The sequence below is a fragment of the Vigna unguiculata genome, chromosome 6 (assembly GCF_037176805.1).
Source record: "Vigna unguiculata cultivar grain cowpea cultivar isolate G323 ecotype 2 chromosome 6, ASM3717680v1, whole genome shotgun sequence".
NCBI classification, from domain to species: domain Eukaryota; kingdom Viridiplantae; phylum Streptophyta; class Magnoliopsida; order Fabales; family Fabaceae; genus Vigna; species Vigna unguiculata.
The window spans coordinates 41,266,253-41,284,685 of record NC_140797.1 but is presented as its reverse complement, the minus strand read 5'-3'; the positions used below and the strand labels follow the sequence as shown (position 1 = coordinate 41,284,685).

The 18,433-nt window shown below is 33.3% G+C and overlaps 2 protein-coding genes across 2 annotated transcripts; one reads left to right on the top strand and one right to left on the bottom strand.

Moving 5' to 3' along the window:
- On the top strand, positions 1-3,938 carry WRKY14 (WRKY DNA-binding protein 14). Its single transcript, XM_028074651.2, has 3 exons — positions 1-1,069; positions 1,708-1,848; positions 2,466-3,938. The coding sequence occupies exons 1-3, from the start codon at positions 351-353 to the stop codon at positions 3,115-3,117; spliced, it is 1,512 nt and encodes a 503-aa protein (XP_027930452.2). The 5' UTR covers positions 1-350; the 3' UTR covers positions 3,118-3,938.
- A 6,560-nt stretch (positions 3,939-10,498) lies between these two features.
- Positions 10,499-18,433, bottom strand: CDC2 (cell division control protein 2 homolog). Its single transcript, NM_001376096.1, is given in 8 exon segments — positions 10,499-10,931; positions 12,183-12,236; positions 12,317-12,404; positions 15,250-15,413; positions 16,478-16,651; positions 17,393-17,513; positions 18,023-18,207; positions 18,292-18,433. Coding segments are annotated over 8 exon segments (885 nt in total). The 5' UTR covers positions 18,301-18,433; the 3' UTR covers positions 10,499-10,841.

Below are 18,433 nucleotides of genomic sequence, written 5' to 3'. Positions count from 1 at the left end.
AGCGTCTCTGTCTCTCTCTCTATAAACCCATTCTCTTTTGTTTGTTATTGAGAGGAACAATCAGTTTCAACCTCCAAAAACCTGTTCCTTAATTTGCTTTTTCTTGCTTCTTAACAGCCAAAAACCCATCTTCCCAGGAGAAAGCCTTTCTTCTCACAACCCCTTCTTAATCCTCCTCACACACCAAACAAAATTCCTACAATTTCATCTCTTTTTCTCTCTTTCTTATTCTCTCAGCCACCAACATATCTCCATCATTTATGCTCCAAAACATGTCACAGACACAACCTTCTCCCTCCTTATACTTCAACAACAAGCTCTTGTTCCACTAATAGCAAGAGAAAAAAAGCATGTGCAGCTGCATCTTTGGGCCAATAATCATGGACAATTACCAAGGTGATTTAACTGACATACTCCGAGCCAGTGGTGGAGCATATGGTGGTAGCAGCAGTAGCAGCTGCAGCACAGGCACTTCATCTTCTGCTGAATTACCTACCACATCTCATCACCATACTATTACTCACACCCTCTCTCGTAATGATCACTGGCACCAACACTTTTCTTCTTCTTCTTCTTCTTCTGATCCCATCACCTTCTCTTCTGTGCTTCAAGACCCCAGAGGACTCACCAACTTCGGTGATCCCTTCTCCACCATGAGAGATCCCTTCCTTCAGGAGCTTGACATGCCTTCCGCTTCTGCCTACTTCACCGGGGGCTTGGAAGATGCAGCTGCAAGTTTTGGTGCTTCTGCTGTCAGTACTAATCCTAATCCTAATCCTAATCCTAATGCTAGTACCAGTGTTTTTGCTGCACACAAGATTCTTGAGGAGCATGACATGAGAAGACCTTGTAAAAACATATTCTCCAACATGATTCAGATCTCTCCCAATGCAAAGTTACCGGTCTCACCCTATGATTCCACCGCGGCCGTGGCACCTTCTCCAAGGGCAATTAAACCTCCTGCTGTTGTTTCACCCAACATGGTTAATGCAAACTCCTCCAAGGATTGCCTTGTGGACACCACAGGAGTGCAGATCTCATCTCCACGGAATCCGGGTCTTAAACGAAGGTCAGAATAATAAGATATTGCTTAGTTAATTAATATCTCGTGTGTATTAATTTCATGGGGGCATCATAAATTATGAATCACATACTTTTGATTTTTTTAAGGTGCGGTGGGGTGAAATTTTATGAAAGTGGCTATGGTGAAGTTTGCACTGTAGAGAGAAAGTAGGGTTTGGCATGAGTTAGGTACTGGTGTTCCTTTTCTTGTGCTTTCCAAATCGGTTCCGTTGACTGGCCCAGTTAAGCTAGGTAGCTGCTCAGAATGAGAAATAGTAGTTTCATTGTCATGAGACTAACTAAACATGGTTTATTCATTCAGGCTTTTCGTAGGCTTTAATCCACCTGAAAAAGTAGAGTTAGCTCGGCGTGTCACGCACACAATAACAGTCACACACTTAGCTTTCACCCAACTTATCTTAAACCACCTGAAAATTCCTATTCCTTTTATCCTCATTATCATCACACAGAACCGTATTCCTTCGTTGGAAGCCGAATTAAAACGGCCTGATCTCATGGTTGTTCTCGAATATTCTATTTCTCTTTGTTGTATTCTTATTTCTTGCTCATATCATGCTTGTTTGGTCAGAGTTAATAGTGAATAATAAGCAGTTTATTGATGTGTTATTGTTGTAATTGCTGCAGAAAGAACCAGGCCAAAAAGGTGGTTTGTATTCCTGCACCAGCAGCTGCAAACAGCAGACAAACTGGAGAGGTTGTTCCGTCAGATTTGTGGGCTTGGAGAAAATATGGTCAGAAACCCATCAAAGGTTCACCTTATCCCAGGTTAGCCTCATAGTTTAGCCTTAGGTATACGATTGATATGTTATTCTCTGTAAGCGTGGATATTTTAGGAATAATATCACTGTGGGTATATATTGGCCACACTGCACAAAATATAGATCACAACTTCTCTCCCCCATAGACTCATTTTTTTTGTAGCTTACTATACATGTATCGTGTTAATTTCTTCGATGTTTATTTTTTTGAATCTTGACCATTGAATATGGACCTGTCACACTTCGAGAGGTTTAAAAAACAACTAGGCTAGAGGCTTTCCCGTTCAGAAAGTTTTCTTTACCCAATTTTTTATTGGAGAAAAATCACTACGAGCACACGTCTGGTTAAAGATTCGTCGTTTTCTTTAAGTTCTCTTAAATAATTAAGTTGAACCGAATTCATTGGAGAGCAGTGACGGTACCCTTGGAAATCTAACGAGGATTTTCATACAACCGCCTTTTAGGTCAATTGAATGAGTTTGGAGAAACGAATATATAAGAGATTGTTAATGAACAGGTTTTTGCATCAACGTGATGTTATCATAGATCATGGTTTGGTTTGGTTTGGTTTGGTTTGGTTTTCTCTCTCATTTTCATTCTCTTGTGGTTGGTTATATCTATCAGGGGTTACTACAGATGCAGCAGCTCAAAGGGTTGTTCTGCGAGGAAGCAAGTTGAGCGGAGCAGAACAGACCCAAACATGTTGGTTATTACATACACATCAGAGCACAACCATCCATGGCCAACTCAAAGAAATGCTCTGGCTGGTTCGACCAGGTCACAGCCATCGAAGAACAATGCTGGAAATTCAAAGAGCTCAGAAGGGTCAAACCCCCAAAAGAGCACAACATCAAAAGCAAAGGATGAGCAGCAGCAGCAGCAGCAGCAGGAGAGTAACAACAGTGAGGGCAATGCCTCACCGGTTGTTGGTGGGAACTCATCAGCGAACAGTGCATGTGTGAAGGAAGAGAACATGGAGGACATAGAGAAGCAGTTTGAGATGGATGAGGGAGAGTTCAGTGATGGACTCCCTTACAAGCCTTGCTTGATGGATCAGAGTAATAATCAATCTGAGGACTTCTTTGCTGAGTTGGGAGAAATAGAAGCTGACCCACTGGATATTCTGTTTAGCCAAGGTTTTGGTGCAGGTGATGATGATCAAAGGGAAGAATCCAAGGCCTTGGATCCATTCCATCTGTTTGACTGGTCAGGAGACAACAACACCAGCACAAACAGCAGTTCATTTGAAGAGCCTAATGCAAAGAGAAGGTTATGACAAGAGCTCCTCTGAGAAAGAAGAGCTTAATATGATTAAGAAGGTCATGTTATGGTGTTTGTTATTTGGTTTGAAATGTGTGATGTGGGGGAGAGGGTGTGAGAGAGATCTCCACTTTTTCTGCTTACTACCTTTTCCTTTTTCTTGTTATTTACCAGAACAGTCAGGGAGATAAAATTAGTAGAGTGAAAAAAAAGAGAGTGCTGGTTGATTGGAAGCAAACTGAAGGAGTCCCACATTCCTTTTGGAATATTGGTGGATGGGACAGAAAGCTGAGGAACAGAAGGTTGCAACAGTTAAAACAAGTACATTCACTATAGACATGACTCGAAAGCTCAGTGAGTAGATTGATGATGATAATGGGATGGGACTAGCCCTTTCATCTTTTCAAGTGGGAAAAATTATTTAAAAGCCACACCACACCCTTTGTCATGTGGCCTTTTCCATACAAAGTGAAAAAAAGAAAAGAGAGAGATCACAGATTTGCTTGCTCAGATGAAATTTATGAAACAAGACAAAACAATATATAAAATATATAGAGAGAGAGGGTTAAAGTTAAGTTATATTATATTATATAATACTATATAATATAGAGCTTGACTTTTCATATCAGTCATTTCTAGGATGTGTGACGTGAGAGGGAAATATGCATGCTTTGGTTCCTCGGCTTTCTGTTTTTTATTATCCACCAACTCATGTTCATTGTTTTGAATGAGATGAGATTACTTTATATGTTTCTTACACTAGTTATTAATTACACTTTGATTCTATTGTTCTATCATTCAAAATTTGTCATTTTATATACTGGCTCTTATCTGTTACCATTGGTATAGTTTTCTGTTTTCATAATAAAATCCAGCAAAACGAGGTTGGCATTTAATCATTTCGCATGTGCATGCTCGCCTATTCGAGCATCGATATTTATAATTATATGTACAATCCTCCATTCGTTTAAATATAATAATAAGTTTGGAAAACACAATATATATATATGTGAAACATGATGTTAGAGATCACGTAGTGTATAATAAATATCAGATTTTGTAACAACTAGGTTAAAACCTACATGTTCTATTTCATGCTTCTATGCATGTTTATTTTGGGTATATATTTGAACTTGAAGGGATTATTTTGCCTGACTATACACTCTACACCGAAATCCAAAACTTATACGAAAACCCTACAGTGTATATATGTTCATAAACTGTACCTGCTCTTCCACCTTTTTTCATGTTTTCTTTTCTGGCTAAATAATTATTACAATGCTAGTTTCTACTGCTGAGGTTGTGTGTAATGGCATACAAAAGAGTATGCATATACAGCATAGTAGATGAATTAATTTAACCGAAGCAAACTCAAAAGAAGATGAAACAGAAAAGTCAAAGAAAATTCACACTATCTATGGTATACATAAAGAAATACCTAGTATATTTTTTTTCTTTCTGATACGATATTAGTAAAACATTGTAGGTTTCTAAAACCTTTTGGAGGTGAGAAAAGAAAAACAAGCAATCGGAATCTGGAACATGAATATGCAAATATTGATAGCAGATATCATGGTACATTGTTCTGATAGAAGTAAGTTTTGCACATACTTCTAAAATTATAAGATTTTGTAATCCATTTTAACGGATATCTTCCCTGCTCCATATCATAAGGACTTGATTTTATGCTGTCAGGGTTCCTTTTCTTATTAATATTAACTGAAACTGTTTCGTTTACTCTCGGAAACTGTGACCTAAACTTGCTTTTACTTAATATTTATACCTAGAATATTTTTTTATAAAATGCAAATTTAATTATTCTAACAGTTGAATTTCATGATATTATACCAGTGATTATGTATTTTAAATTTTACATAATTTACATATTTATAAATATATTATTTAATAAAAAATATTTAAACATTTTAAAATATAGTATGTTTTGTGGTGAAGGAGGTTAACAATGTGAAGTAAGAATTTGATTGTTGGATAATATATTGTGAGTGGGTTTTGCAATGATTAAAAGTAATTTGTGACAGTGGAGGGAGAGGAAGGTCCTGTAGAAGGGCACATTGATAGTTAATATTTGGTTTAGAAAGTGTAATATGAATAGTACGTAGAAATGCATATGCAAGTGGGTGAAACTCTGTTTATAAAGGAAAGTGGTAGCTCAGGAAGTAATCCATTTATATGTGTTCTTAGTTGGAACTTTGGTGCGTTATTTATTAGATCTGAAATTATTCTATGCTCTTATATATTCCTATCTTCTTGTCCTTCTTTCTCAGTGGTTACGAACGGTGATTAATACCTACTCAAACGTGCCAAATCCTCAAAATAGCAAAGGAGTTTCACACTCAGTTCTACAAGGATATAATGTGTCTCTATATAGTCATATGCCGCCGGAAAATAGGAAAATAGTATCTCATACAAATAGAAAAAGTTGCAGCTTGATGTGATTTAAAAAAGAGGTAAAGTAGCAAGATTTTATTCTTATGAGGATTTTATCATAACATACATAGGTGAGGGGTTAGAGTCTCGTAATCTTTGCAGGTATGGAAATATGGTCCAAAATACATGATGTGATGATAAAAGTGGTGAGTTTATAGAGGGAAGAAGGTATCAGAGAGATACGGTATTAATTAGACCGAAAACTAATTTATATAAGAAATTGACACCGTCGGTGACCTAAATCATAAAAACAATGAATTTATAGGTTTTCATAGTTATGTATCATTCAACTTTCTCATTTTTATCGATATAATACTTATTCTCGAACTTGAATTTTAACTGATGTCTTAATTCAAACCTAGAGAGAAAAAGAGAAGTATAACTATAGTGAATGATCTGAAAAGTTGAGTGTAAAGGTTAAAAACATATGAGCAATAGATGAGAGGTGAGGTTTATGCATTGAAATTGAATCTTGGGCATGATTTGATATTTGAGAAAAAAGACTGTTGAAGCAAAATGTAGACGTAGAGATAGTTGAATAAAGAGGTGATGTGCATGTTAATGTTGATACTTAAATGCATGTTATAATTAGCAAAAGATATGTGTGGAGGTGTAGTGGAGGGTTTGTCTTGAATGATAATGGAGACAACTTTTAATTTGTCCGAAGCTAAGTTATTGGCTTTAGTCTTGTCAAATCCAAAAACTTTAGTGAAATCCATTCTTTTGCTCTACAACAAATGAAGTCACTTCAATGAGTAGAGAAAAAAACAGTGTTGATTGATGGGTAAGAGTCTTTCATTATGGATTTCAAGGAATAAGGATGCAACTTAGGTTGTGGGACTAACTGTAGTTCATCATTTTCAAAAACCAAACCAAACTCATCATCAATCCATAACACACTTACAAACCTTAATCATTCTCTGCTCTTTTTTCTTAAAACATCTTTAGTCTTTTGATGCCTCACCTAATTCTTTTTCAATATTTATCAACCCTAAAATTATCATTCACCCCATTTGCATCACTCAACCTCAAAATGGATCTTTTAAAAAGAAGATTTCCAAAATATAAGTAAAAGAAATATCATATCAATTAAAAATAAAACAGATTTACGGTATATAAGTGAATACAAACTTTATTTTACAAGTCTTGAGTTTAAATTTATATGTTCGCTGATAAAGAAAAGTAAAAGAATCAAATCTTTATTAAAATAAAACTCTAATTTCATATTAAAATTAAGATGTTCACTTTACGTTTAAATTAACAAAATTGGTTTAATAAGATAAGATTTGGCATATTTAACATTATAATTTTACTTTATTTTTAATTAATGTTAAATATGTAAGACGAATAAATGTGTCATCTCCTTAATTTGATAATACTAAAAATACTTAGATTTTTTGAGCATTGTATTAATGTAAATATGAAGAAGTGTTAAAAGTATGCATTCATGTGGTGAATAACAGTTGTTTTGATGTTAGTTTCAAATCAAATCCACTTTATTTGTTTTGAGTACCCATGCTTGCTGCGTCGATTTGACGTCGACCGTTAATCACGTGTAAGATTTTGCTAATTAAAGTGTAATAACTTTTAATTTACAACCATCATAGTAATCATTTTTTCATTAAACTTTTTAAATCACCTTATGTGTACTAACTATAGCTGTAACATGTTTTTATCGTGGATGGAGTTAGTGCAATTAGGTTTACATTTTTTCAAATAAGGTTTGAAGTTTCAATTTCTTGAATGAAATAAAAAAGAATTAGAAGAAATAATAGTGATAATAAATTTTGTAAACGTGGAGGAAAAAAAAAGAATCTAATAAACAGGTGAAAATTTAAAATAAAAGTTAGGCGAGAAAGGTTTTGGACCGTATAAGGTTATATTTTTCATTTTTATGTGCCAAAAATAGACACTTTACTATATTCATGTAAGGTTATATTAAAAATCAGTAAATTATTATTTCAATCCACAAATTTAAAATGGTATTTGAATTTTATTAGAAGTCTCACATTAATAAGGTCAATTCACAATATATATAAATGGGTGCAATCTTTACCTTATAAGCTGGTTTTGTGGGGTTAAATTAAACTTAAAACTCACTTCTAACAAATTTTTAAAAATATTTAAGATTGTATTTTATTATTTAACTTGTTCAAGATAATATGTTTGCTAACCATCAAAGAAATACCTAATGTAGCACATTATAAGAGCTACGTAACCAAAATAATGAAAAAAGGTGGTAATATCTAATAAATTATTTTGATGGCGTGCGTGATAAATTACTAGGTATAATAGACTTGTCAAAATAAAAGCCAGTCCCTAGAATCTACTTAAAATAAAGTAGTAAAAATTAACATATCTAAATTACATTTAAAGAGTAGTTCATAAAGCTTGACTAATCCCAATTTAAATAGATAGCTAGTGGATTGAAAGATTTATTCATAAAAATATATAAAATATTTAAAACGTAATATTATAAATATTATTTCTCATTTTTAACTATTTGGCAACTTGTCTTGAATCACATGTTGCGATGATATTTGTTTTAGATTTAAGATTTAAATGACTAATTATTTTAATATTTTCAATTGTTATCTTTTAAGTTTGTACGATGAACTTACTCATTTATTTTGAGATGAGTCAAATTCACGATTTCTAAACTTGCTAAAAATTGTAAGTTAATAAAATTAAGTAAGGTGAAATTAATATGATTACTATCTTGTTTATTCAATATTATTAATATAGAAGAAGTGGCAGAAAAAGACTTAACAAGTTAAATAGTGTTTCATCTTAAGAGTATTGTGTTAAACAAAACTATCTTTTTATAAAAGTTGAATATTTAAATAAAGGGTTAAAAGGTAAATGAATTCGTTAAGTTGTGAAAAAAAAAAACTGGCAAGCAATTTGATTAAAATGATTTAATTTAAGTTTGTAAAGATAAAAAAAAAAAGTAACAATGCAATTCATTTATTTTATAGTTATAACTCCTCTTTCAACCGAAACAATTTGATTTAAATCTCTCCATTTATTTGCACTTTGTATTCACTCTATTTCCAATCATTTAAATAAACACTACTTTCCCTTCTTTCTCTTTCTTTCCTTTTTGTATTATAGTTGTAAACACTGAAGTAAATGATATAGAATTCTTCACATTTTCTCAATCATTTGAAGTATAAGGTCTTTTTTCCTTCTTTTTTGAATATATATATATATATATATATATATATATATATATATATATATATATATATATATATATAAGTAACTGTATATAATATGTAACATCATATTTTGCTGCAGTATGTGAAAATGCTTAGACAACTATGTGTGCCGGTTTCATATTAGATAGCATTGCTCATACCTGATTCTGTGCATCACAGTGGAATATGTATTTACCTATAAAGCTTTTCATATATTACTTAACTGCAAAAAACTGTTATAGAAAAATACAACAGAAAGAGACAGAAGATTCTTATAGTGACAGAGTATGGAGTCTTCAAACTTTTTAAATTTCGGTGAAGCGGAAATAGTTTGCAGAAAAGACTCAAGTTAAAATTTGTGATCACTTTTATAGGTATAGTGCACCAGTATGAACATGTGAAAAATCCTACAACATATAGATGAATATCAGAAACCAGAGAAGACAGAAAGATGAAAACATTTCCACAGAACATAAAACTCAGAGCATAGGGTGTCACTTTGAAATTGCAGGTTCTCCAAATTCTTGAATCAGAAACTCTTGTTTACGAATGGTGTTTTTGGTAGAATAAAGAATATGGGAAGGCATGAAAATATAGCATGATGTTATCCACCAATTCCAGTTCTAGTTGAGTTGATTGAAAGAGGAGAGTGTGACCCACCATATATTTGGTCACATTGTGTAGCCATTTCGTGACATCTTTTCAATCCTCGTTATATATATTGAATTCAACCACATTTACATCAAAAGTCGCGCGTTGTCCTTCACTGGAATGAAAACCGTTGTAGGTGGATTCTGTGAATCTATGAAGCCTCTTACAGATACTACAGTGTTTTTCAAATTAAGTAAGTATCACAATAGTTATGATATGTAAATGCTATTATTTTTCTTGCCATCACATTCGCTGTCACTAATTGAAGTGTGGATTTAATTGAAAAGATATATAAATTTGTTTTCATAATAAATGCTTTAAATTTATAATATTGCAGTTATTACATCACAGTAAATCATAAATTATAATTAAAATTCCACCTCAATTAAGTGAGTGCAAGAAAAAAAATATTTCTGCAGCATATATTTGATTCATCATTATATTTTTTTTATTAATAAATTGTTTTATTCTTGTTAAACTATTATTTTTATATTTACAAAAAAACATTTTTATCCGTATTAAGTTAGCATTTAGTTATAATAAATAAGTTAGTTTTCCATAACTAAAAGCTAAAGTACATATAAAAAAATTATAAAACTAGTTGAAGCAAAATTTGTAGAAATACAATATAACTTAAAAATCAATGTTATATGGTTAGATTTCAGTGCACTAGAGCTAATCTAAATAAAATGACTTAATTCCTAACTACATTAAGAAGGTCGGGTCGAGAACTTCATAGTTTTTTATTGTCAAGTTGCTATTTAAACTCAAATCTTTTTTCCGCAATTTAATATAATCCTTATGTTGGCCTTACTATAAGCAAAATGAAATAAGGTTTAGTAGTATTGACATCAAAAGAGGTGTATTACTTTAAATGGATTCAATTCATTAATTTATATGGTTGCAAGAGCCTATTCATTAGAACGCATAAAAACTCAATTACTAGATCTAGATGTTGATACTAAATAATTACGTTTAGGAAACTTGATCTTTGAAAGCAATGTCATGGATTTTCCCTGTTCAACTTTTAGATAATGTCTAAACAGGGCATAACAATATTATTCCAGCAACATTGACGGGGGCAAATAAGCTAATGGGTTGGAAAAACACAAATGAAACTAATTTTATCAATCAACGCATCTTGAAAGAATGTAGATACGCGCTTCTTCTGTATCAAGAAGCAGCATCACACATATCAGACAAACTGAAAACTTAAATGCTGCATTGCATTGACTGGACAAAAGGAAAAGTAAAATGCAATATGATCACACTCAAGTTGATTCTGAAATATTCTGTAGGACAAAAAATGGAAATATGACCCAGTCCCAACTCCCAAGTCCTGAAGAAAATAGCAAAAGACAACACGCATTTCTCGCAGAGTCAAAACCCATAAATTCTGCACAAATATTACTATAAACACGTTTTCCATGAAGATATGGAATCAGGGTACAAATTTAATGTCTTTGAAGTATTCATGCTCCACAGCGATCCTGGCGGTAATTCTTTTGCTGGGATCCAGGCATAGCATACTCTGGAATGCAATAGACATTTTATCAGAGAATACAATTGACGATGGTACATACGATAAAGCGTCATAGGAAACCAAATATTAGAAATACCATGGGGCCAAAAAGGATGATACTATGAAATCAAGAGAACTAATCGAAATGCGAGAATGGATTATTATGGAGGATTGAGGAATAATGACAAACGTCATGAAATCTTTCATTCCATTATTACATGATAAATCAAGTACTGGAATGCGTTTCTTATGTATAATAATAATAATAATCTCACCATATGTTCAAAAGGCAAACAAGAGACTCAACGGTCATTACAAGCATCTCCCTTTAAGATTAACGACAAAAACAAGGATAAATCTCTCTCTTCTTCCTCTGCTTTCGATTCAATTACTATTGTTAAATATTACCGAAGGGAATGCTGGGAAACAAGTATTGAAGAGTTTTCAACAGTAATGTGTTTTGTAAGAAAATGAAAATTATAAGAGGTATCAACTTACTCAAAAGAAAGATATTCCTCATCCTTACCCTTCATTTTCTATCGATCTAATATAAACCATTAAAATGAATTACTTATTAGAACCGATAGATCAAGAGAAAAAGAAGAATAAGGATGAATGTAGCCATTATTAAATTTTGGATAAAAATTCCCGTTGATGACAAAACAATAAAAAATCTAATGGCCGAAAGTGTCGCCATTTGCACCAGTTAGTAATGGGATTTTCCCAATGGAACTACTGAAAACACTTAAGGGTCTTATTAGATAGTAACAATTAGGAAATATAATAAACCGAAATCGCAAAATATACATTAGAACTTACCAAATACCTTGATTCTAAGCTACATACAATCAGTTATCACTTTGCTAAGTATTGGCTATGTTAATGTAACCTAGTGAGGGTGCAGGTGACTACTATCGAATACTTGGTTGTGTATAAGTTCTTCTGAATCAATTTCTCATCTTGGTTTTTTCAACAGAATCGCAAGTAGTCCCATAATTACTAAGGAAAAGCACATAAAATTATTTTTCAGGCCCATTTATACAGAGTAGATTACCCTTTTTATGGATGTATTAGAGGAATAAGTACTTGGGTGAAGGAGTGCAAGATGAATAAATCTAGTAGAGAATTGAACCTCTGGATAACATCGCCACAACCCAGCCTCAGAAACTGAGGCTGGTGGCAGTTGAACTATATATACTTATTTGCACTATTTTCAATAACGCCATGGAAAAAGAATACTGTATCACATCTTGTACTTACAGAAAGAAGATTAAGACCGGCTGCATCAAGATTTGGAACCATAGTTGCTAAATCCTGCAAAGTAAAATATAAGGTTAAATTCTTACTGGATGAAGAACAAAGCAATTCATCAGGTTAAAGAGAATCATAATTACCTTAGGTGGCCATTTGGGAAATGTTGATTTAAAATCCGGTAATGCAGTAACTCCAGGCCATGTTTCTTCATTTGGTGTACCCAATATTCTTCATATAAGGAACAATAAGTAAATACAAATTAGTACACATACAAACACACACACACACACACACACACACACACACACACACACACACACACACACACACACACACACACACACACACACACACACACACATATATATATATATATATTATATATATATATATATATATATATATATAATATTTATTTGACTATGTTTTCCATTTTTTAACAGGTTATGATAGTTATGCTCGTACCGTTAAGGTTTCAAATTCAAATGGCAAACAGTCCTTGTTATCCTTTTAGGATAAAGACTAAATAAAGATGAGACTTTATACGGGTATCTCAAATTTCTAATATTTCCTCAAACACTTCCCTCAACTGCAGGAACCAAAACCAAAAACAGGAAAGGTCTCTCTTTTTCTCCATCTCCATTACCTTACCAAAAGAAGAATTTGAATATACTGAGATTATGCAAAAGTAATATAATCATAGTCACTAATAAAAAATTGCTTTTATTTAACTTCTTTTTCAAAAAGAAATTAAGAAAAGTTGGTCATCCATAATATTTGAAACAAAATGCTTCCATATAAGGAAAACTATCAATTTTGTTTTCCACTGTTTCTTGTACAAACATTGAAAACAAACAACTGAAAAACAAAATGATGGTTTAGTATTTAGTTGTAAAACAGAAAATGACAACTGTACATGTTTCCTTAAACCAAACAAACCCTTAAGGTCTGTTACTCACCTATACCGAAGTTACCATTTTATCTTAAGGATAACTTAATTATAATTACTGAATATGCAGAATTGAGTCTTCCCAGATTAACCTCAGATCCTTGCTACAATTCAACATCAACTTTGCCAAGTTTTTTCCCACTCTTTTCACCAATTGGTCTATCCTAGGTGCCTTATGTTTGGTATGATAGACCCAAGCATTTGCAGCAGTAACATCATATATTTGCGTGGTTTATGACCCCTAATGTCAGTATAGCAAACCAACGTGTTACTTCATAATATAACTCAGATAACAGTATTTTCACGTTTATCTACTCTAAATACTTCGCCAGCTTTGCCTTTAATTAAAAAAAAAAAAAATCAATGAATAAAAAGTTTAAAGAAAGCATTAACAAGAACATAATGCAGAATAGGAATTAACATTTTATTATTATCGGTCAAATACAAGGCACCATACTACCATACTATCCTTTATCCCTCCATCACATGTTGCTGATAATTCAAACCTAACATTGCAATACAAGCAAGCTGCAAAAGAATGTCATGGAAATGTAGAGAAACTGTAAACTACCCGCAGCCAAAAGGAGACCAGGCAAATATATTAGTAAAAGTTCTTATATGTTGTCAATATGATTATATCTTTATAATTATAGATGTCAAGATCATATCTTTTTATAATTACAGATATCAAGATCATATCTATATAATTACAGCTACCAAGACATATTTGTATTATTAGTAACATTAATTATTTATTTACTTACTATTATGTTTATTATTAGAAGAAATCAAATTTTCTATATTTATTGCATTGGTTTCGTTTTCTCAGTATAAATAAATCAATAATGTTGTCATAGAATCCTGTGCTGGTTATCCCTTAGCCACAAGCAACAAGATATTAATCATGCCCCAAAAATTTATCTAACACATTCACATAAATCATGGTTTTAAATAGCTAGATATAACGCCACTATAGCAATGTAGCGGCAAGGAACAACCCTACCAGATACAGGGGTGGTATGGTATTGCAGGCATAACAGACCCAATAGCGTCTGAAAAAGTAACCGTAATGGCCACCACAGAAAGCACTTTGTTGATTCCGAAAAATACCATAGAAAACAGACATTATTAGGACTATTTTCAAAGGGAGTTTTGATTCCCAAAATTGAAATCTGTAGATTTAACAGATAAAAATGCCTTGAGTTTAGAACATGATGAGTGATAATTCCCACCTACAATGTTTTCGACTTTTGTTGGTCATTTACTTCTAAACACCTGTTACTTTTTATGGCTAGTCATGAATGTCGTTAAATTTGAGTATTTTTTTTTTTTTGAGAATTCATGGGCAGATAATATATTTTATGAACTAATAAAATTTTTGAAATAGAAATTGTCCACTATAAGCTATCATACCAGCGTTTTTCGAGTGGATCGCTATGCACAGCTATCCAAAACATTGACTCAAACCTGGTCAAAGGTCTCAAAGGCAAGGTTGTAAAAATCAAGTTTTTATGTGAACTAGTGAAGACTTCGTAAACTCGAATTGTATTCTTGTTAGAGCTTACTTAATATAAAAATTATTAAAATAACAACAAAATTGATATACTATTCTATAAATAGCTTTTTAAATTTTTTACAACTATTATATTTCTTTTATTTGCTCATTATCTATTATGTTTTGATAGGAACCAAGGTATCAAAGAAGAGAAATAGCTAGGCCGGAACTAGTATGTATCACTGTTAAGAAGTTCCTCAATGACGAGTTTATTTTGGGGAGGGGGTGGAGCTTCAGAGAAATAAAAGATAAATGGAATCAAACAGGCAGAAGAGAAAGACTGATACCAGACAATAAATGTGTTAGATAATTCAATAACTATCAAAACTGAAGACTAACTATTCAAGGACACTAATCAAACTGTCACCAACACATCAAAAAACATTTAAATTTCACTTATAAACAAGAATACGTACGAGTGTGCATATGTATGAGTGCGTAAACTTACCCCTTCTCCAAATAGATTTAACAGAGAGTATTAAGATTCTCCAATCAAATCCAGTATAAATACTTAAAAATATGCCAGTTTAAAAAGTCTAGAGACAAATTTAAGGTTGCCAGATAATCACCTGAATATTTTAAATAATTCATCAATCTCAGAGTCCCCAGGGAATAGAGGTCGTCGGTTTACCATCTCTGCAAATATACATCCCACTGACCAAACATCAACTGGGGTAGAATAATGACGAGACCCGAGCAATATTTCTGGAGCTCTGTACCATAATGTCACCACCTACAAACAATTACCAACGACAATAGATACAGATATGGGAATAAATATGATTTATTCTAAAGTTCATCAAACGAACTACTGCTATAATATCTTTCCACAAAATTGATTCATACATACACATAATCTTCTATTAAATAATTTTACTTTTTTTAACTCAAAAAATAAATAACCACATTAGTTTTTAATTAAGGAAAGTTTAGGGGAAGGGTTGAGGCATGACACAACCATTGGTTGGAATCGACCTGAGGCCTTTCAGCTGAAGCAGTTTGATCAACCCATTGAGAAAACACTCAATGAGTAATTATAAAATGTGTCCAGTATATTCAAAGTGTAAACAAAAATCAGAGAGCAATCATACTAGCATTCTTGATAACTAATTACAGTGGAACTTGTTATATATATATATATATATATATATATATGAAAATTTCAAATTAACATATAGTGAAAAGAAACATTCTGTGAATACCAATTTAGTGGATTATTTGAAAGTGACAACTGACCAATGATCTTTTCAGGATTGCAAAAATGCTGCCATTGACCAATGACCTTTCAGCATTTTCAAAGGCAAGCAATTTACCAAACGCTAAATTTAAAAAATTATAAGGAAAATTCAATTTGTAGAGAACCATCTCAAGGTTAAATTCAAGAAAAGTCTCAGAACCATTCAATTAACAAATACATTAAAGGGAAGATAAACAACAACATTCTTATTCCCAGTAAATGGGGTCAAGACATGGATTACTGACCACCATTGTAAACGATCTTGCACAATGTATAGTGGACACACAAACAACATCACCCCCAGGGCAGCAACAAAGGCTGAAATATTGTTTTTTAGCTCAGGAGCAGAAATATCAAACTACCAAATATAATCTTCAAGATAAGTCATGTAGCTTCAGCATGACAAGGAAATAAGATTTCCAACAACGCTCAGAGTTCCAAACGATGCAACTTTAGAACACAGCATAAGGGCATATCATTTTCTCATGCAAAAACCCATTATTTAATTTTTTTATTATTTGCATGGCTGACAAGAAGCACATATAAGGTGGCACACAAACCTCATGAGTAAATGTCCTGACAGGAATGCCAAATGCCCTAGCCAATCCAAAATCTGCAAGTTTTAAGGAATTTGTACGGCGATCTATCAACAAATTCTGTGGTTTCAAGTCTCGATGAAGAACTCTGTGCGAATGGCAGTAAGCAATGCCACAGAGAATTTGATAGAGGAACATCTACAGAAAGGATCATTAAAGAATTCAAATTCTAAATCCAAATTGGTACTTTCACCAAAATTAGTATCTCCTTATAGAATCCGTGACAAAATACATTGTACATTATCAATTTAAGTTGGGAACATTTAACCATAATCTAACCTACAAAGAACGAGAAGGTAAGGTAATGGGAACATCATACATAACATCTTAACTGAATAAATAATCACACTCGGATAGAAGGCTGGCTGTCAGAGACAATAAGGAAGCCAAAACCAATAAAATACATGATAGCTGCATCTCAGTGCAGAATCTTAATTTCCAAGCAGAATTAACCTGAACCAACACAGTAAAGCTCCCTTTTAACCAACTACTCAATATAAATATTCAAATTTTGAGCAACTAGTTAGCAAACTGTGGACGGGTCCAACCAAAATCCTAAAGGAAAAACTTAATCAACGGATCATTCATTTTCGGAAATAGGAAGCTTTGAAGAACAGCACCGTCCCAATCGAGTAATGAAAGATAATCTACGAAACTCTTCCACTCGTCACAAAAACCATGAGACTCACAATATGTTTATACCTGTATTTGATTTCACAAGCTCAAATTATGTAGCCAACATAAGGCCATTGATCATCAATAATTCTCATATTGTCTCCATTAGATTTACGGAAGGATAAGACAATATGTGCTTGCCAATTATAACTCAGGTTACCAAAATATATAATCTGAGAAAAGAAAACCACATGTGCCACTCACTTTTACTTGCCGTGGATCTTTCACAAACTCTGGAGATGAATCCATGTGTTTCTTTAGATCCAAGTCCAGATACTCGAAAACCAGATACAATCGCTTCTCACTGTGCACTACATCCTGCAACCTATCATCCACGCAACCACAAAGCACAAAGCACAACTCAATAACGAATTCACTAAAAGGAAGAATGAGATTAAGAATAGCACATATCAAAGCAACATTAAAATAGACGTTTTCACAGCTGCCAGGCCACATAAAGCTGTACAAACACTGTTGGAATTGAGAAAGGCCAAAAGCATGAGTAAAAAATAAAATGCTGACATGATTGTAAAAACTAAACACCACAACAAAACCAGTTCGCCCAAACATAAACAACAACCGAATGGAACCAAAGTATCAAAAACAGGTTATCAATTGTTCCACCAATCCAAACCCTACACAGTACACCTCCAATCAACAACATTAAAGCACCTCCTTCATTGATTACACTTCAGAAGCTAAAAACTCCAAGGCTAAGCAGAAAGACAAAATCACGACAAACAGCACGCGGCAACGGCACTATAAGCCCTCCAATTTGAGCATCAATAAGGAGACACTGCATTGAAACAAAAAAGCCAAGGAAACGGCGTATACCTAACAATGTTCCTATGCTGCATCTCTTTGAGGAGCGAAATCTCACGAATGGCGGTGCTGGGAACCCCCTCGTCCTCCTGCTCCAGGCGAATCTTCTTGAGCGCGATGGTCTCATTAGTGACGCGGTCCCGAGCCTTGTAAACGACGCCGTATGTTCCCTCGCCTATCTTCTCCACCTTCTCGTACTGCAAAATGAAAACCGAAATTAACACAGAAATTGTGAGCGCAAAGCGCAGAACGGAAAATCGATGCATTGCTTAACCCCAAACCTGTTCCATGGAAGATCTGAGAAGAAACAAGGGTGGAGCGGTTTGCAGTCACTCTCTCACGCACACTCCACTCTTGTCACTTCTTCTCTCTCTCTCTCTCTCCCTTTCACTCTTCTCAACTCTTTCTTCTCTTTCCTCCCCT